The 19,975-nt window shown below is 55.8% G+C and overlaps 1 protein-coding gene across 2 annotated transcripts in view; it reads left to right on the top strand.

Annotated features, from left to right (window-relative positions):
• CPSF1 (cleavage and polyadenylation specific factor 1) overlaps positions 1 to 19,975 on the top strand; it is a 46,461-nt gene that overhangs the window by 13,505 nt on the left and 12,981 nt on the right. For both annotated transcript variants that reach the window (XM_032776840.2, XM_032776839.2), the window contains exons 10-23: positions 397 to 484; positions 6,348 to 6,473; positions 7,072 to 7,123; positions 7,893 to 7,987; positions 8,706 to 8,780; positions 9,388 to 9,468; positions 10,274 to 10,363; positions 10,651 to 10,758; positions 11,276 to 11,417; positions 11,730 to 11,908; positions 13,114 to 13,250; positions 13,700 to 13,874; positions 14,765 to 14,971; positions 15,864 to 15,953. In XM_032776840.2, the coding sequence (XP_032632731.1) occupies positions 397 to 484; positions 6,348 to 6,473; positions 7,072 to 7,123; positions 7,893 to 7,987; positions 8,706 to 8,780; positions 9,388 to 9,468; positions 10,274 to 10,363; positions 10,651 to 10,758; positions 11,276 to 11,417; positions 11,730 to 11,908; positions 13,114 to 13,250; positions 13,700 to 13,874; positions 14,765 to 14,971; positions 15,864 to 15,953 (1,645 nt within the window). The remainder of the gene's footprint in view (positions 1 to 396; positions 485 to 6,347; positions 6,474 to 7,071; positions 7,124 to 7,892; positions 7,988 to 8,705; positions 8,781 to 9,387; positions 9,469 to 10,273; positions 10,364 to 10,650; positions 10,759 to 11,275; positions 11,418 to 11,729; positions 11,909 to 13,113; positions 13,251 to 13,699; positions 13,875 to 14,764; positions 14,972 to 15,863; positions 15,954 to 19,975) is intronic.

Below are 19,975 nucleotides of genomic sequence, written 5' to 3' on the forward strand. Positions count from 1 at the left end.
GCAAGAGAGAACACAAGCGGCTAGAAGAACAGCCAGCAGGTGCCTTTGACTCTGACTCACTTTCCTGCCAGTCTCCACAGAGCCCCTCTGACCCTGACCCTGCACGGAGCTTCCCCCCCTGATGCTCTTGCTGTGACTTCACCAGCATGATCTGTGCACATGTCCCTTTGTGCTTCCCCTGCCTCTGCCACCAGGGCACGAGCTCTGATGGGCTGTGCCATGGGCGAGAGCTTGCCCGGGCCCCTCCCCGGGCTCCTGAGCCGTGCCCAGCTCCATGGCAGGGGCTGATCGCGGAGGCCATCTCAGCAGCTCTGCAGAGCTTCCAGCTGGCCTAGAGCAGCCCTTTGGGGCCCGGGACAAGCTCCTGGCCTCACCGCTCTCCCTGTCTCTCCTTAGCTACGTCCTGACCCTCATCACGGATGGGATGAGAAGCGTCCGCTCCTTTCATTTCGACAAGGCAGCAGCCAGCGTCCTCACCACCTGTGTAAGCCACTGGGCTGAGGAGGGGTCTCCCAGGGTGCCTGTCAAGGGGGTGCTAGTAATTGCCTGGGGACTCTCCTGGACCTGGCTAGGTGGGATCCCAGCTCTTGCCCTGTGCCAGGCTAGTGCCTTTCTCTCTGCCAGGGTAGCCAGGCTACAGAGACCTTCACTGGGCAGATGGGGGCCATGGGGCTAGGTGCCATGCTTCCCAGATCTCCGGCGTGTGCCTGGGCATGAACTGGTGGCCCAATGGGGGGAGCAGGTGGGGGCATCCCATGTGGGCGGGACACTGTTGCCCAGAGTGATGCTGACTCTGCCCGAGGCCAGTCAGCGGGGCTGAGTCTGACTGGGCAGTCAGGGGGCTGCTATGGGTCCCTTATGCACTAGCATAGTTGGGACCCTCCTTCCAGATGGTGCTGGGGTTGCCTCTCGCACTGAGGTTACCTCTCCAAGGAAGGGAATTCCAGTTGCTAGGAAAAGGCAGGTGTTAGCAATGGGAGATTCGATCATTAGAAACATAGATAGCTGGGTTTGTGATGATCGGGAGAACCGCAATGATATAGGGAAGGGTAGGAGAGATCGTCGTGGAAGCCACATTTAAGTGTAGGGAAGAGACTGAAATCCAGGACCTCTATGGTGGCATTCTCAGAATTGTCCCAGTTCCACGCTCAGGGCCAGGTAGTCAGGCAGAGCTTCAGAGTCTCAATGGCGTGGATGAGACTGTGGTGTGAGAGAGGGGTTTACATTGATTAGGAACTGGGGAAAATTTGGGGATGGGAGGAGCCTGTGCAGGAGAGATGGGCTCCACCTAAACCAAAGTGGACACAGGCTGCTGCACTAAATGTTAAAAGGTTGTAGAACAGTTTAATTAGGAGATGGGGGAAAGCCGACTGCTGCAGAGGAGCATGTTGATCGGACTGAGACTCTCTTAGGGGAGAGTCTGATGATAGAAAATCTCCAGGTTATAGTCAGGAGCAAGGACGGAAGAGGATAATGTAAGAGCCAGATCAGATGATAAACAGCCACATAAAAAAGAATCTGGCACAGTCAGAAAAGGGCAGACAATAAACAAGGACAAGTTTTTAAAGTGCTTGTACACAAATGCTAGAAATCTAAATAATAAGCTGGTGGAACTGGAGTGCCTGGTGATAAAGGAGGATATTGATATAACAGGCATCACAGAAACCTGGTGGACTGAGCGCCAATCATGGGACACAATCATTCCGGGGTACAAATTATTGGAAGGACAGAAATCGTGCAGGTGGTGAGCTGGCACTATATGTGAAAGATAAATGATAAATATATGTAAAAATCTTATGCAAATCCACATATTCCATTAGAATCTCTATGGATAGAATGTCTGTATGTCTAATAAGAATATAACATTAGGGATCTATTATCGACCACACTGACCGACAGTAATAGTGACGATGAATGCTAAGGGAAATAGAGAGACTATCAAAATTAAGAAACCCAGTAATGTTCAATTATCCCCATATTGCCTGGGAACATTTCACTTCAGACGAAATGCAGAGATGAAGTTTCTCAACTTAAATGACTGCTTTATGGAGCAGCTGGTACGGGAACCCACAAGGGGAGAGGCAACTCTAGATTTATCCTGAGTGGAGAGCAGGAGCTGGTCCAAGAGGTATAAGCAGGACCGCTGGAAATGTGACCATAATACAATAGCATTCACACATCCCTGTGTGGGAAGAACACTCAGCAGCCCAACACTGTGGCATTTAATTTCAAAAGGGGAACTGTACAAAACTGCGGGGGTTAAACAAAAAGTTAAAAGGTACAGTGACTAAAGTGAAATCGCTGCAAGTTGCGTGGGCCCTTTTTAAAGACATTATAATAGAGGCCTAACTTCAATGTATACCCAACTTAAGAAACACAGTAAAAGAACTTAAAAAGAGCCACGTAGCTTAACAACCATGTAAAAGAAGCAGTGAGAGAGATAAAAGACTTCTTTTAATAGTGGAAGTCAAATCCTAGTGAGGCAAATAGAAAGGATGCAGACAAACACGCAGCTTAGTGCAAGAGATGTAATAAGAAACCAAGAGTTGAAGACAGGAGCCAAAAACTCCAAAGGTAATAACAAAATGTTTTTTAAGTACATCAGAAGCAGGAAGCCTGCTAAACAACCAGTGGGCCCTTGACAATCGAAATACAAAAGGAGCGCTTAAGGAGGATAAAGTCATTGCGAAGAAACTAAATGGATTCTTTGCTTCAGTCTTCACGGCTGAGGATGTTAGGGAGATTCTCAAACCTGAACTGGCTTTGTAGGTGACAAATCTGAGGAACTGTCACAGATGTAAATGTCACTAGAGAGGTTTTGGAATTAATTGATAAATTCAACATTAACAAGTCACCGGACAGATGGCATTCATCTCAAGAGTTCTGAAAGAACTCAAATATGAAGTTGCAGAACTATTAACTAAGGTTTGTAACCTGTCCCTTAATCGGCTTCGGTACCAATGACTGTGAGTTAGCTAATGTAACGCCAATATTAAAAAGGGGCTCTAGAGGTGATCCGGCAATATCAGACCGGTAAGTCTAACGTCGTAGTCTGGGCAAATTAGTCGAAACAATAGTTAAGAATAAATTGTCAGACACATAGAAAAACAACACTGTTGAGCAATAGTCAACATGGTTTCTGTATAAAGGGAAATTGTGTCTTACTATCTATTAGAGTTCTTGAAGGGTCGACAAACAGTGGAGAAGGGGGATCCAGTGGACATAGTTACTAAGATTTCCAGAAAGCCTTTGACAAGGTCCTCACCAAAGGCTCTTACGTAATTAAGCTGTCATGGGATAAAGGAAGGTCCTTTCATGGATTGAGAAATGGCTAAAAGACAGGGAACAAGGGTAGGAATTAATGATAACGTCTCAGAATGTGAGAAGGGTAACTAGTGGTGTTCCCCAGGATCATCCTAGGCACATCCTATTCAATTTATTCATAAATGATCTGGAGAGACAGTGAGGTGGCAAAGTTGTAGATGATACTAAACTACTCAAGATAGTTAAGACCAAAGCAGATTAGTGAAGACTTTAAAGATCTCACAAAACTAAGTGATTGGCAACAGAATGGCAAATGAAATTAATGTGGATAAATGTAAAGTAATGCACATTGGAAAAAAAACCTCAACTATACATACATATGATGGGGCTAATTTAGCTACAACGAGTCAGGAAAAAGATCTTGGCGTCTCGTGGCTAGTTCTCTGAAGATGTCCATGAGTGCGCAGAGCGGTCAAAAAGCAACAGGTTGTTAGGAATCATAAAAAGGGGATAGAGAATAAGACTGAGAATATATTATTTCCCTATTATAATCCATGTGTGTGACGATGTGGTCTGGCGGGACCCAACTGAGAGTGCCAATCAGGACCAATTGCTCAAACAGGCAGTCACAGCCCAGGCTGGGGTTTTTCCACCTCTAAGCAACACAACCAGCAGACAACAGACTTCGGTGTCACCTCTGGAACTAACGCAAGTCACACAAGCAATCTCTTAGACACTCCAGTATCCCAGTATTTACCACCAGTGCCACTCGTCCTGGGAATGAATGGTTATTGGAACCACACCCAGTAAAAGAAAAAGCTTACTCTCAATCATCCAAAGGACAAGCCCCAGACCCAGGTCAATTATACACATCAGATCTTACCCAAATCACGCTGTTGCCAATCCTTTAGAATCATAATCTAAAGGTTTTTCATAAAAGGAAAAAGATAGAGATGAGAGTAGAATTGGTTAAATGACATCATTCCATACAGTAATGGCAAAGAGTTCTTAATGATGGCTTTGTGTCATGTGATAGGGAGTAAACTGCAGGTTCAAGTCAAGTCTCTGGAGAGCATCTCGGCTTGGGATGTGTCATTAGTCCTTTGTGCAGAGCTTCAGCTTGTAGCAAAGTCCCTCCAGAGGTAAGAAGCAGGATTGGACAGAATGAATGGTGGGCCTCCGCTTATATTAGGCTTTTCCAGGTGTAAGACACTTCTGTGTTCCTATTGTGAAAGTTTTACAGCAAAATGGAGTTTGCAGTCACATGAGCCATTTCTGCACACCTGCTGAGTCACAAGGCGTACCGCCTCCTCTCAATGGGTCATTTGTGTAGCTGATGGTCCTTAATGGGCAGTCAAAAGGCTAAGCTGAGCTGACACCAGCTTGTCTGGGACTTTTCCAGTAACACAGAACAAGTTTGAAATACAGACAATACACAGCCAATATTCATAACTTCAACTACAGAAATGATACAGACATACAGACAGCATAATCATAACCAGTAACCCGTAACCTGGTCTTAGACACCTTATATGACCCCTTACTAGGATTTGGTGCCACTACATGACCTTGGTTGCAACCCATGTTCTTATTGTCCAAGTTTATATCAATAACGTCACACATGGTACGCCCACATCTTGAATACTGTGTACAGATGTGGTCTCCTCACCTCAAAAGATATTCTAGCACTAGAAAAGGTTCAGAGAAGGGCAACTAAAATGATTAGGGGTTTGGAGAGGGTCCCATACGAGGAAGATTAGAGGCTAGGCCTCTTCAGCTTGATGAAAAGAGGAGAGTAAGGGGGATATGATAGAGTATATAAAATCATGAGTGATGTGGAGAAAGTGGATAAGGAAAAGTTATTTACTTATTCCCATAATACAAGAACTAGGGTCACAAATGAAATATAAGGGCAGCAGGTTTAAAACAAATAAAAGGAAGTTCTTCCACAAAAGCAGCAAAGAATCCTGTGGCACCTTATAGACTAACAGACGTTTGGAGCATGAGCTTACGTGGGTGAATACCCACTTGTCGGAGGCATGGATTCACCCATGAAAGCTCATGCTCAAAACGCTCTGTTAGTCTGTAAGGCCACAGGATTCTTTGCTGCTTTTATAGATCCAGACTAACACGGCTACCCCTCTGATACTTCTTCACACAGCACACAGTGGAACTCCTTACCTGAGGAGGTTGTGAAGCTGGGACCTATTAACAAATGTTTAAAAGGGAACTGGATAAATTCATTGGTGGCTAAGTCCATAAATGGCTATTAGCCAGGAAGGGTAAAGAATGGGTCCCTAGCCTCTGTTCATCAGAGGATGGAGATGGATGGCAGGAGAGAGATCACTTGATCATTGCCTGTTAGCTTCACTCCCTCTGGGGCACCTGGCATTGGCCACTGTCAGACAGATACTGGGCTAGATGGACCTTTGGTCTGGCCCGGTACGGCCGTTCTTATGTTCTGTGCTCTTATTGCAGGTGCGTGCTGGCTGGGGGATCAGTCATTGACTGTCAGTGTCCTGCGAGTGACTCATGTGCTCTGGGGCTTGAAGGAGACATGGCCCCAGGCCTGGCCCTCTGCAGGGCATGTCTGCACAACCAGTGGCAGCCTGCGGCAGCAAGCCACAAAGCCTGGCTCTACAGACTCAAAAAGAGCTGTGTAGGCTTGGCAGTCTGCGCCGCCACATCTACACGGCTGCTGGTAGTGGCAGTCCGGACCGGGAGCCCCCGGGCTGCGTGGCTGGGCTCAGGGGCTGGCTGGCGCGTGTGGGCTGCATGGCTGGGCTCAGGGGCTGGCTGGCGCGTGTGGGCCATGTGGCTGGGCTCAGGGACTGACTGGCGCGGGCTGCGTGGCCGGGCTCAGGCTCGGGGGCTGGCTGGCGCGTGTGGGCCGCGTGGCCAGGCTCAGGCTCAGGCTTGGGGGCTGGCTGGCGCGTGTGGGCCGCTTGGCCGGGGTCAGGCTCAGGCTCGGGCTCAGGCTCAGACTCAGACTCAGGGGCTGGCTGGGCCCATCCTCTTTGTGTTTGAGTTCCAGAGCAGAGCAGGGGTGGATTTGAGAGTGTCAATTTCTCTGCTCCCCTCAGATGATCACAATGGAGCCAGGTTACCTGTTTCTGGGCTCGCGGCTCGGTAACTCCCTCCTCCTCAAGTACACGGAGAAGCTGCAGGAGCCCCCCATGAATGTCGCCAAGGACCCGACCGACAAGCAGGTCAGGGCGGCCCTGGGCCTGCGGGTGCTTTCTCCTCCATGTGCTTTTCTCCCCCCGCCTCCACCCCTCCTGGGCTTCTGCTGAGGCCCAAGCCAGCCTGGCTGCATTCCCTGCGTTGCTGCTGCACCGTCCGTCGGGGGACTGGCCCAGCGGCTTCTGCGGGTCAGCTTGGCGAGGGGCCCCGGAGCATGGCTCTGTGGTCTGTAGCCATTAGCCCCACCTCCCTGTGGTCTCCCGCTGGACACTGGGAACTGGAGATGACGAAAGCTCCGGAAGAGGTACCAGGCTCAGCCTTGTCCCAGAGCATGGCTAGCCCAGCCTGCCCACTCTTTCTCTGCGCAGCTGGTCCCTGGCCTCTCCGGAGGTTGCTCATGTGCTGTGGCTTCCCTTAGAGCAGGCCTGAGAGCCCCCAGCTCCTCCCACTGAGTGGCCCCTGGTGCTATTGCTGTAGGTCACTGCTGGCCTGGCCGTCAGCAGCAAGCGGCCCCATCCTTCCTCCCATTTGCAGAGTGACTGGAAGGTTTGGAGCCCCCTGGCTTGAGCCCAGGGTCGAGTGGGGTGTCAGCCCCTTCACTGCTGGCTGCTCTGTTCCCCACAGGAGGAGCCCCCTGTCAAGAAGAAGAAGTCGGAGTCATCCGGGAACTGGGCTGGTAAGTGGGCGCCTTCCCGGGGCCGGGGAGTGAAGGGGTCCGACCGAGCCAGTGTCTGCATTCCAAGATTGGCTGGGGGTGCCTGGCATAGGATCGGGGCAGGTGAGCTGGGGCTACGGGGTAGACGGGGGACATGAGGCTGACGTGGCTCAGGGTGGGGGAGCTGGGGGTACGGGGTAGACGGGGGACACGCAAGGGTGGCGTGGCTCAGGGCGGGGGAGCTGGGGGTAGGGGATAGACGAGGGGACACATGAGGCTGGCATGGCTCAGGGCGGGGGAGCTGGGGGTAGGGGGTAGACGAGGGAACACATGAGGCTGGCGTGGTTCAGGCCGGGGGAGCTGGGGTTATGGGCTATGTGGGGGACACACGAGGCTGGCGTGGCTCAGGGTGGGGGAGCTGGGGGTACGGGCTATGTGAGGGACACACGAGGCTGGTGTGGCTCAGGGCGGGGGAGCTGGGGGTAGCAGGTGGACGGGGGACACATGAGGCTGGCGTGGCTCAGGGCGGGGGAGCTGGGGCACACAGTGGGGTGCAGGAGGCTGGCGTGGTTCAGGGCGGGGGAGCTGGGGCACACAGTGGGGTGCAGGAGGCTGGCGTGCCTCGGGGCAGGAGTATGGGGGGCGCAGTGCTGTCCCGGCTCTGTCCCAGGCTCCGGCTCGCTGTTGTGTTGCGGGGGAGTGGGAGGCTGGCGTGGCTCGGGGCAGGAGTATGGGGGGTGCAGTGCTGTCCCGGCTCCATCCCAGGTTCCAGCTCGCTGTTGTGTTGCAGGGGGGAAGTCGGCCCCACAGGATGAGGTGGATGAGATCGAGGTGTACGGCAGTGAGGCCCAGTCCGGGACCCAGCTGGCCACTTACTCCTTTGAGGTACACAATCTGCCTAGGGCTGCCTGAACACCCCGGACCTGTTGTTCTGGCTGGGGGGACCGGCTGTGGCTCCCTGCCCAGTGGCTGGGGAGGGGCTGGAGGCAGCTAGGTGGGACCCAGGCCCCTGCTGCCCCAAGGGACTGAGCTCTGCCCCTGAGCCGAGCTGTCCCTAGGCTGCTCCGCGTGCTCATCGGTGTCAGCCCAGGGGGTGAGTCCTCCGCAGCCTGACATGCCCAGGGACCTGGCCAGGCAATGCGGGGGCTGCTTCCCCTCCATGCTGAGCCCCGGTGGGAGGGGGAGCTCTCTCACAGCCCCTCCCTGCAGATGGCCCCCGGGGGGGCCGGGGCCTGTGACTTGGTGGCACTGACCCTTCTCACTTAGGAACCAGGCTGATCCCCACCAGCTCCATGGTGGCTGGGGCAGGCTGGAGCCGGAGTCTGGAGGGGGGAGGGCCCTGTGTCATGTTCTCCAGGCCTGGGGCTGGAGCTGGAGCCTGTGGGGAGCAGGGCCTGTGTCCTGTTCTCCAGGCCTGGGGCTGGGCCAGAGCTGGAGGGGTAAGGGGTGCAGGGCTGTGTCCCGTTCTCCAGGCCTGGGGCTGGGCTGGTGCTGCTGCCTCGAGGCTGAAAGTCTCATTTCCAATCCCTTGCCCCCCCACCCCCCCTGAAGTCCCCTTGTCTGGTCTGTGCGCAGGGTGCTGACCCCCTCTTGTATCTTTCAGGTGTGCGACAGCATCCTCAACATTGGGCCCTGTGCCAACGCAGCCATGGGGGAGCCCGCCTTCCTGTCCGAGGAGGTGTGTACCGCACCAGAGCCACGGGCGCTCGGCCCCCTCAGTGCCCCTAGGACTGCGGACTCCAGGGGGCCTGGCTGCAGTGCATGCTGGGAGCTGGAGTCTCCCTGGGCTCTGGGCTCGGTGCAGCTTGAGGCAGAGTTGCATTTGCCCTGAGCCGACAACGCTTTCCAAGCCCCCCTAGGCCTTCCCAGCCTCATTCCTCTCCCTCTGCCCCCGAGAACAGCAGCACTTGGGCTGCTTTGGGAAGGCAAGTCCAGCTGTTCCCTCCTGTCCTGGCTGATTCCCTGCAAGGCCAAGTCACTAGCAATGGCCGTTCCCAGCCCGCTGCCCACCTGAGTCCCCGTCGCTGCAGGGCAGCTGGGCGGGGGGACTCTGATAGGATGGATGCAGGGGCTGGAGTAGGGCTCCTGCAATGCTCCACGGAGCCAAGGCAGTGGGGGCCATGAGGGCCAATGGGGTGAAGTGGGGTGGATACAGGGATGGGGTGCGTGGAGCCATCAGCATGGAGGAGCAGCAGCCCCAGGGGTTGGTGGCACTTCCCTCTCGGGGCTTCCGTCCCTGGGCGGGGGCAGCTCCTGACACCCGCTGCTTGTCTCCATGGCTGCAGTTTCAGAACAGCCCGGAGCCAGACCTGGAGATCGTGGTTTGTTCAGGCTACGGGAAGAACGGGGCCCTTTCTGTCCTGCAGGTGAGCACAATCCGGCAGGGGGTGTGGTGGGGGAGCATCTGTGCCCAGGGGGAGCCTGGTGCCAGTGAGGGGGAGCGGTGGGCATCTGTGTCAGGGGGAGCCTGGCGCTACCAGAGGGGAGGGGCAGGCATCTGTGCCTAGGGGATCCTGGCACCAGTGGGGGAGAGCCTGGTGCCAGCAGGGGGATGGTACCTGTGTCCCGGAGTGAGCCTGGCACAGGTAGGGGAGGTAGAGTCTATGCCCAGGAGTGAGGGTGTCGTGTGAGCCCTGACTGATCCAAGTGTGGCGTGGGGAGGGCTGTCACCATGCGAAGGCCCCACATCCAGGCACTGGGCTACAGGCATCCCTGCCCTGCAGATTTATGGGAGGGATGGGGGTGCAGGGGGAGCCCCCAGCAGGGCAGAGATGGGCTCTGCCTGAGGGTGGGGGTGGGGAGAAGCAGGCAGGGCCAGGGGAGTGAGCTCTGCTACCCCATGTGGTGGCTAGGTGGAAGGGGGCATCTGAAGCTTGTCACGGCAGAGCTGGCTGGCGCATGGCCCCTTCTCTCCAGTCTAAAGGCACAGCCGCATGGCCGCATGCAATGCCGCAGCTGCTTGGCATGCAGGGCTGCATGGTCTCTGCAGGCTGCTCCCTTGGCTGTGCACATGGAGAGGGGCGGCCCCCAGCTGGGCAGAGTTTGGGCTCTGTGCCAGTGTTCGGGAGCACTGGGAGACTCCAGGGAGAGACCCTGGGGTCTCGGTGCTTCTCCTGCCAGGGCTGGGGGGCCCGGGAAGCTGCAGTTCCAGCCTCTGCCTCTTCCCAACAGAAAAGCATCCGCCCCCAAGTGGTGACGACTTTTGAGCTGCCCGGCTGCTACGACATGTGGACCGTGATCTCGCCCCAGAAGAAGGAAGAGGTCAGTGGGTGGCTGCCCATGGTGTGAAGGGGGAGGCTCTGGGTTCGCCCATCAGCCGCCTGCCCCTAGAGCTCCTGGCACCTCCGCGGGCTTCTGCCGAGCCCCAGTTCCTGTGGCCTGATCCCAGCACGCTCCTTAGCTGTGTCTGGCCTGGCGAGTCGGGAGAGGTCACTTGGGGGAGCGCCCCGTCTCATCGCTGGCGTAAAGGCCCCTGGCTGGGCTTGGCTCCTAGGGGCTAGGGGGTGCGGTGCGCTCCTGGGGCCTGGCTTCATTCTCTCCTCCTGCAGGACGAGAGTGCCAAAGGGGAGAGTGCAGAGGAGCCCAGCCCCCCTGAACCTGAGGACGATGGCAAGAGACATGGGTTCCTGATCCTGAGTCGCGAGGACTCCACCATGGTAAGGGCCCTGGCAGTGTGATGTGCTGCCGGAGGCCCAGCCCACGCAATTGTCCCCAAGGGACCATGGCACCGAGTGTGCGTGGAGTCGGTTTGGTCTCTGGGAAGGCGCCCCAGCAGCAAACTGCCTCACAGGCCAGGCTCAGGGAACCCGGGTGCTGCGGGTGACCCAGGGGCCATATTCGGGTGAGACAGAACAGAGGCCTAGGCCCTTTTCCCAGCATGTGGGGTGTGAACCTCCCGTCCAGCTTGGATCGTTCTGTTTCAGCTCCCCGATTCTCTCCGGGTTCATCGGGACACGGGGAGCTTCCTCTCCTGCCTTCCCTGGTGTTGCTGGGCACTGTTAATCAGCCAGCATGCTCCACCTCAGAGGTGGCTGCGTTGGGGGGTGAGCGATCTGGTACCTGTTCTGTTTGTAAAGGGGTGGGATTGGCTCCTTGTCTGCCTGCTGAGGCGACGGGCAGGCGGATTAGGGTAGGGGCTGCGCTCTGACTGCCCTCTGGTCGTGTGCCCCTTAGATCCTGCAGACGGGTCAGGAGATCATGGAGCTGGACACGAGTGGGTTTGCCACACAGGGGCCCACTGTGTTCGCTGGCAACATCGGAGAGAACCGCTACATCGTGCAGGTGTCGCCCCTGGGCATCCGGCTGCTGGAAGGAGGTGGGCAGCATGGGTGGGCAGAGCTGCCATGTCTTTTCCTGCCAACCCCTCAGGCCCGGTCACCGCGCTGGGACCAGGTCGCTGGGGCCTTCTGCAGTGTCCGGTGCTGGCAGGACTGGTGCATGCCGGGAACCTCCATGGCCCCCCATCCTGATCTGGGAGCGGGGCCTCCTCAGTCTGTTGCCCATGGGGGGATACAGAGCTGGGAGGAACCCATTGCTCCGATCTGAAGGGGGGTGCTGGATTGGGCTGGGGCTGGGTCTTGTGGCCCTGGGCATGACCGTGGCTCAGCTGGGTGGCTCTGTCTTCCAGTGAATCAGCTGCACTTCATCCCTGTGGACCTGGGCTCCCCCATCGTGCACTGCGCCGTGGCCGACCCCTACGTGGTGATCATGAGCGCCGAGGGCCAGGTGACCATGTTCGTGCTGAAGAGCGACACGTACGGGGGCAGGACGCACCGGCTCACCCTGCAGAAGCCCCAGCTGCACCACGTGAGTCTGAGCAGGCGATCTGCTGTCAGGGACAGGCTGCCATGCCCTCGTCCTGGTGTATGTGTGTGACACTGGGGCTGTCCATCGGGGTGGGGCTGGAGGGACACACCCGGGTGCTGTCGGTCGAGGTGGGCATGTGCAAGTTATCAGGGTACAGTCCAGACCAGTGGGGAGCTGTCAGCCCTGTCCTGCAGCCTTGGCTGCTTCACAATGCCCACGACCAGCCTGCCAGCATGTGAGCCACCCCCTGAATGGGGGTGTGGGACTGCAGCCTACCAGCCACACCTGGGTCACACCCCCAGTCCCAGATCTTCCCCCAGAAATGTATGTCCTGTACTGCGCTCCTGGCCCAGACAAATACTTTCCTTTAAGGGCAGAATATGCCAGTTGATCTCAAATAGTTATTCTGACACTTCGGTTTAAACACACGGGATTAGATAAAACAGTAAAACAAGTTTATTAATGACACAGAGAGATTGAGTGTCCAAGTAATGAGGCCTAAAAGTCAGAAATGGTCACAAGAAAATAAAGACCAGACATTTACTAATAACTAACTTAACAAACTAGATTAGATTCGAGCGGAGTTTCTCACCACATGCTCCAGCAGATTACTGACCAAACCCCTCCCCCAGAATCCAACGCCTGCTTCCCTTGTCTCTTCGGGAGCGGTAAATGCGATGGGCAGGGCGAGAGGGGGGGACTTGGGGTTTTTGTCCCTGAGTTCTATAGTTTCAGGCCCTCTCTTGAACCAGGAGAGACAGTGTCTGTGTGAAAGGATATTCCCTGCTGCTTTTCCTCACCTGTTTGAACTTACTTTGTCTTCCCTCCCTGCTTGACGACTCTGTTTACGCTCCAATCCAAATTAAGCAGAGTACCCATTCCTTGGTGTAGGACAGGCCTGTTTGCCAACTTCTGCCTGGGCAGGGCCGTGGGGTTTGGCACACGTGTTAATCACACCAGACAGGGGAATCTTAGCAAGTCACACAATGTTGCCACACACATTTTACCAGGCTGATACTGACCAGCACGTGATGAGTTTTCAGTGGTCCCTCCCCAAGGGTACCTTGTACAGAGATGGTTACTGTAGCATGCAGGATGTGAATGCAGGGACATGTGCTGTCACATGTCCATGGGGCTCAGGGCCTGGGGATAGCCTGGCCGTCTCATCGCTGTGTGAAGTGGTACCTGCAGTCTCTCCCTTGCAGCAATCCAAGGTGATCGCGCTGTGCGTGTACCGTGACGTCAGAGGCATGTTCACCACGGAGAGCAGGACAACCAGCTCCAGGGACGAGCTCTCCCTCAGGAGCCACTCTGAGGTGGAGACCGTCATCCAGGACATCAGGTGCGAGAGAGGCTGGGGCCTTTCCCTGGCCATCAGGGACGGGCAGGTGGGTGGGGAGAGGTGCACGTGGCAGGGTGCCTTTAGCGCTGCTTGTCCTGGCCCAGCGGCCAGGAGGGGCAGTCGAGCCGTGCCCAGCAGCCCATGGCAGGGGGACAGGAGCCGTGTCTGCATGAGCAACATAGGGAATGAGGGTGGGTGATCTGTGTGACAGGGCACAGCTGGGGGCATCCCCCCACCCCTCCAGATCGCTGCCTCTGTGCCATGTGAGCCATCGGCAGTGATCCCTATGTTCTGTGCCTGCCGTTCCCGGCCGAGAGAGGGTGACAAGTCTCCCCCCAAGCATGGGCATGTCCATAAATGCACAGGGCAGGGAGGAGCTCCGGGACAGGGCGGCTGGACCCCCCGTAACAGCCTCTCCCTGCTTCCCCCGCCCCGGCCGCCCGGCGCAGTAACACGGTGGACGACGAGGAGGAGATGCTCTATGGGGACTCCAGCACGCTCTTCAGCCCCACCAAGGAGGAGCCGCGCCGCAGCAGCCTCCCACTGACTGACAGGGACCCCCACCAGTACAAAGTGGAGCCCACGCACTGGTGTGTGCTGGTGCGGGAGAACGGAGCCATGGAGGTAAGGCCTGGTCCAGCCCCTCCCGAAGGAGCCTGATCTGGCAGTGCCTGGAGAGCAGCCCCTGTCCACCTCGTGCTGAGCCCCTGGGATCTTGGAAGTTAATCAAGGTTCAGCCTGGTCAAGGCTTGGATGAGAGACTGCCGGGTTCAAAACGGCCTGCAGGGGGTGGGCTAGGGGACTTAGTACGAGGTGCCCTCCCCCCGGAGTCAGGGCTGACTAATGCCCCAGTGCGGTACTAGGGGGTGGTGTGGCATTAGTGAGTCTGTGGGGGCGCTGACCCCAGGGGACTCCCAGGAGGTGCTGTGCTGTGCTGCTGGTGGGTGAGGTGTGAAACCGAGGCCCTAGTCAGTGGTTACCCCCAGAGGTGGGAGATGAGTCCCAGCCAGATCTCAGCTCTGCTCTGAATCCCCTGAAGAGTCGGCTGGCTACAGCATTCCCTTGAGTGTGACCCCATGCTGCTGCTGGGCCTGTTCTGGGGCGTTTCTAGGACTCCCCCTTGCATGAAATCGCTCTCTTGGCCCAGTGTGCAGGGGCCGTAAAGGGGAGCAGTTAAACTGAGACAAGGAAATCATGTTGACCCCATGTGTGATTAACGTGTAGAACTCCTGGCCACAAGACTGAATCCAACAGCATAGAAAGGCCAGGCCATGAAGTTCCCTTGGCTAATGAGACTAGCAGCACCAGCCATCCTACTCCAGGGTCTGAGCCAGGCCGAAGGAGGGGGCTTGGGAGACCTTTCTCCAGGGGCTGTTATCCGAGGATGGTCCCTGCAGTTCTCCGGGACAGCTGGGAGTGGGCTGGACAGACCCTGCTCTGACCTCGTGTGGGGATTCCTATGAGGAGCCTCCATGGACCCCTGCCTAGCTCAGTTGCTGTCTCTGTCCCTGCAGATCTATCAGCTGCCTGACTGGCGCCTGGTGTTCCTGGTGAAGAACTTACCCATGGGCCAGCGGGTGCTGGTGGACAGCTCGTTCGGGCAGCCCGCGGCCCAGGGTGATGCCAAGAAGGAGGAGGTGACGCGGCAGGGGGAGATGCCCCTGGTGAAGGAGGTCCTGCTGGTCGCACTGGGCAATCGGCAGAGCCGGCCGTACCTGCTGGTGAGCTGGGTCATGGGCAGGCTTCCCCGGCGCTGTGTGCACGTTACCAGGCAGGGACGCGGTGAGGAGGCTGCAGGTTGGGGTGCAGATGGCTGCTTACTGCGGCAGGGGGGTGCATAACTGGTTGGAAAACCGTTCCCAGAGAGGAGTTCTCAGTGGTTCACAGGCAGGCTGGAAGGGCCTAACGAGTGGGGTCCTGCAGGGATCGGTTCTGAGTCCGGTTCTCTTCAGTATCTTCACAACGAGTTAGCTAACGGCACAGATAGTACACTTACAGAGTGTGCTGGGAGGGGCAGCCAGCCGGCCAGCGTGAGTGCGCTGGGGGGGCAGCGCGGGGATGGAGACTGTAGTGCTCTGGCTGGCTAGCATGTATGTGCGGGGAGGGGCGGGAGGGCATCGTGGGAATGGGGGCTGTAGTGCTCTGGCCGGCCAGCATATGTGTGTGTGTGGGGAGGGGCGGGGGGGGACGAGCAGGGGATGGAGCAAAGGGAAACGTACGCTGAATATTAAAATAACATTCGAGGCAGAAGCGAGCGCTGGTTAGGAGTGGTGGGAGCCCGTCCCTGGGGCGTCTCTGTCTGTCTGAGGGGGACTGGCCTACCCGTCCCTGGGGGGTTTGTCTGAGGGGGACCAGTCTGCCCATCCGTGGGGTGTCTCTCTGAGGGGGACCGGCCTGCCCGTCCCTGGGGGTCGGACCCACTGGGGTTACTCCAACCCTGCGATCGCTGGGTAGGTTGTCTTTCACAGCACGGCCTCACAAACCTCCTGCCACTTCCCCGGCTCCGCTGTCTGGAGCTGGGGCGAGTGTGACCTGTGGGTATGGTGGGGGAGGGGTGGCTTCTGGGTGGGGCAGGAGGGGCAGGAGTCTCAGCTCTTCTCATCCTGTTGGCAGGTTCACGTGGACCAGGAGCTGCTGATTTACGAGGCTTTCAGCCACGACTCCCAGCTGGGCCAGAGTAACCTGAAAGTCCGGTTTAAGAAGGTAACTGGGGAGTGTTTGAGGTTGCCCATGTGTCCTCCTGCTGTCAGGCCCAGCTGATAGGGAGCAGGGGGGCCCAAAGCACCACAAAGTTCTGCTTTTTAGTTGCCCTGCATGCCAATGGGAGCGTGTCCCCCATGGGGAATTACAGCCCAGTCTGCTCAACTTCTGTCCTGGAAAGATACTGGAGCACATAATTAAGCCATCAATTTGTGAACGGCTAGAAGATAAGGTGATAAGTAACAGTCACCATGGATTTGTCAAGAACAAATCCTGTCAAACCAACCTGACAGCTTTCTGTGACAGGTTAACACGCCTTGTGGATGGGGGGAAGCGGTAGATGTGGTATGCCTTGACTTCAGTGAGGCTTTTGATACTGTCTCGCACAACCTTCTCATAAACAAAGTAGGGAAATGCAACCTAGATGGAGCTGCTATAAGGTGGGTGCAAAACTGGTTAGAAAACCGTTCCCAGAGAGTAGTTATCTGTGGTTCACAGTCATGCTGGAAGGGCATAACGAGTGGGGTCCCACAGGGATCAGTTCTGGGTCCGGTTCTCTTCAATGTCTTCATCACTGATTTAGCTAATGGCGTAGAGAGTACACTGATAAAGTTTGTGGACAAATACAAAGCTGGGAGAGGTTGCAAGTACTTTGGAGGATAAGACTAAAATTAAAAATGATCTGGACAAACTGGAGAAACGGTCTGAAGTAAATATTGAATTTCATCCAAAGGACAAATGCAAAGTGCTCCACTTAGGCAGGAAAAGACGGTTACTCACCTTTGTAACTGTTGTTCTTCGAGACGTTGCTCATATCCATTCCAGTTAGGTGTGCGCCCGCCGCGTGCACATTCGTCGGAATATTTTTATCGTAGCAACATATCCTAGCTGCCCCCTGGAGTGGTGGCGCTATGGTGTCGGATATATACCCCTGCCGACCCATCTGCTCCTCAGTTCCTTCTTGCCGGCTACTCCGACAGTGGGGAAGGAAGGCGGGTTTGGAATGGATATGAACAACACATCTCGAAGAACAACAGTTACAAAGGTGAGTAACCGTCTTTTCTTCTTCAAGTGCTTGCTCATATCCATTCCAGTTAGGTGATTCCCAAGCCTTACCTACGTGGAGGGGTCGGAGTGAGATGGGGCAGCGTGCAGAACCGCTGCGCCAAAGGCTGCGTCATCTCTGGACTGTTGAACCAGAGCATAATGTGAAGCAAAGGTGTGGACTGAAGACCAGGTAGCTGCGCGACATATCTCCTGAATAGGTACACGAGCCAGGAAGGAGGCAGATGAAGCCTGAGCCCTGGTAGAATGCGCGGTGATGTTATAATTTGGCTCATATTTCCCCAAGCCACAAGTGCGGATGTACGCTGTCACCCAAGATGAGATCCTCTGAGAGCAAACAGATAGGCCTTTCATTCGGTCTGCTACCGCGACAGAGTTGGGACGTTTTACGAAAGGGTTTTGTTCACTCAATATAAAATGCGAGCGCTCTACGGACGTCCAGGGAGTGCAATTGTTGCTCCCGTCGCGTCGAGTGTGGCTTCAGGAAGAAGACCGGGAGAAAGATGTCCTGGTTAACATGAAAGGCCAAAACCACCTTAGGGAGGAATGCCGGGTGTGTCCACAACTGCACCTTGTCCTTGTGGAACACAGTGTACGGCGGATCCACCGTAAGAGCCCTAAGCTCGGAGACTCGTCTGGCCGATGTAATAGCTATGAGGAAAGCTGTCTTCCAAGACAGGTAGAGTAGCGAGCAGGTTGCTAATGGCTCGAATGGGGGAGACATAAGCCTGGTTAAAACCAGGTTGAGGTCCCAGGTTGGGGCTGGACGGCGTACTTGGGGGTATAAGCACTCCAAGTCCTTGAGGAACCTCAAAACAATAGGATGTGAGAACATGGAATGGCCATCTTCCCCTGGGTGGAAGGTAAAGATGGCTGCTAAGTGCACCCTCAGTGATGGTACTGCTAGGCCCTGCTGTTTGAGAGACCAGAGTTAGTCCAAAATAGAGGGAATTGAGACCTCAGTAGGAGTAAGATTATGCGTTTCGCACTAGCAGGAGGAACGCTTCCACTTGGCCAGATACCTTCCACCCAGTCAACGTTTCCTGCTACCCAGGAGAACTTGTCGTACTGATGGACAGCAACATAACTCTGACTGGTTTAGCCATGCAGCAGCCACGCCGTGAGGTGAAGGGCCTGCAGGTCTGGGTGGTGAAGCCTGCCATGGTCCTGAGTTATGAGGTCTGGGTGGAGTGGCAGGGTAATTGGGTTGGCTATCGACAGGGTTCGAGCAAGCTGTTAACCAGTGCTAGCTGGCGCATGCTGGAGCGATCATGATTAGGCGCGCTCTGTCCCTGCGGAGTTTTAGCAGGACCTTGTGAACCAGCAGGAACGGTGGGAAGGCATAAAGCAGCTGGCTCTTCCACGGCATCAGGAAAGCGTCCGAGATCGATCCTGGGGAGAGACCTTGGAAGGAGCAGAACATCTGGCATTTCCTGTTCGCGCGGGAAGTGAACAGGTCTATGTGGGGAAATCCCCACTTCTGGAAAACAGAATGAATAACGTCCGGGCGGATCTACCACTCGTGCGACAGGAAGGACCTGCTGAGTCGACCCGCCAGAGTGTTCCGAACCCTTGGGAGAAAGGACGCTACCAGGTCTAATGAGTGGGCTATGCAAAAGTCCCAGAGTTGGATGGCCTCCTGACAAACGGGGGAGGATCGTGTCCCTCCCTGCTTGTTTATGTAGTACAGGCCGTTGTGTTGTCTGTAAACACTGAGACACAACGGCCTTGTACGTTGCTGGAACGCCTGGCACGCCAGGTGGACTGCTCTCAGTTCTCGGACATTTATGTGTAATGCCAGCTTCTGAGATGACCAGAGGCCTTCAGTACAAAGTTGTCCGAGGTGAGCACCCCAGCCGAGAGATGGCGCGTCCGTCATCAGGGACATTGAGGGCTGGAGCGGATGGAACGGCAGCCCTGTACACACCAGGGAGGGAGTTAGCCATCAGTCTAGGGAGCCTAGGGTGCTCGGGGGAATGGTGACTATCTTGTCTATTGGGTCCCTGCCAGGGTGGTATACCGAGTTGAGCCAAGCTTGGAGAGGACGGAGGCGGAGTCTGGCGTATTTGGTTACGAACGTGCAGGCAGCCATGTGACCCAGGAGACTGAGACAAGTGCGAGCCGAGGTCGTCGGGAAATTCTGTAGACCTCAGATGATTGTTGCAATCGCCTGAAACCACGGCTGTGGTAAGCAGGCCCTGGCTAGATTGGAGTCCAGGATAGCTCCTATGAAGTCTAACTTCTGCGTAGGAACCAGAGTGGATTTTTCTATATTGATCATCAGGCCTAGATGTGTGTATAGGTCCTTGACGATGCCCACATGGTGGGTGACTTGTGTCTCGGAGGCCCCTTGGATGAGCCAATTGTCCAGATATGGAAAAACGTGTATCCAACGTTGGCGGAAATAGGCGGCGACTTCGGCTATACACTTTGTAAATACCCTTGGGGCTGTAGAAAGGCCAAACGGCAGGACCGTAAACTGGAAGTGCTGACGGTTGGCTACGAAGCGGAGGTACCTCCTGTATGGAGGAAAAATGGTGATGTGAAAGTACGCGTCCTTCATATCGAGGGCAGCATACCAATCTCCAGGATCCAAGGACGGGATAATGGTCCCCAGGGATACCATGCAGAACTTCAACTTTGTCATAAACTGATTGAGTCCTCGCAGGTCTAAGATAGGTCTGAGACCTCCCTTCGACTTGAGGATTAGGAAATAATGGGAGTAAAACCCCTTGCCCCTTTAGTCCTTTGGTACCTCCTCTATAGCTCCCATGGCGAGGAGCATCCCCACCTCTTGCAAGAGGAATTGCTCGTGAGAGGGGTCCCTGAAGAGGGACGGGGTGGGAGGGCGGGGTTGAAATAAATTGGAGGTGATACCCATACTCCACCGTGCGTAGGACCCAGCAATCTGAAGTTAACTGGGACCACGCTGGGAGGAAGTAGGAAAGACGGTTGGAGAA

The sequence above is a fragment of the Chelonoidis abingdonii genome, chromosome 2, assembly GCF_003597395.2.
Source record: "Chelonoidis abingdonii isolate Lonesome George chromosome 2, CheloAbing_2.0, whole genome shotgun sequence".
Lineage (NCBI taxonomy): Eukaryota > Metazoa > Chordata > Testudines > Testudinidae > Chelonoidis > Chelonoidis abingdonii.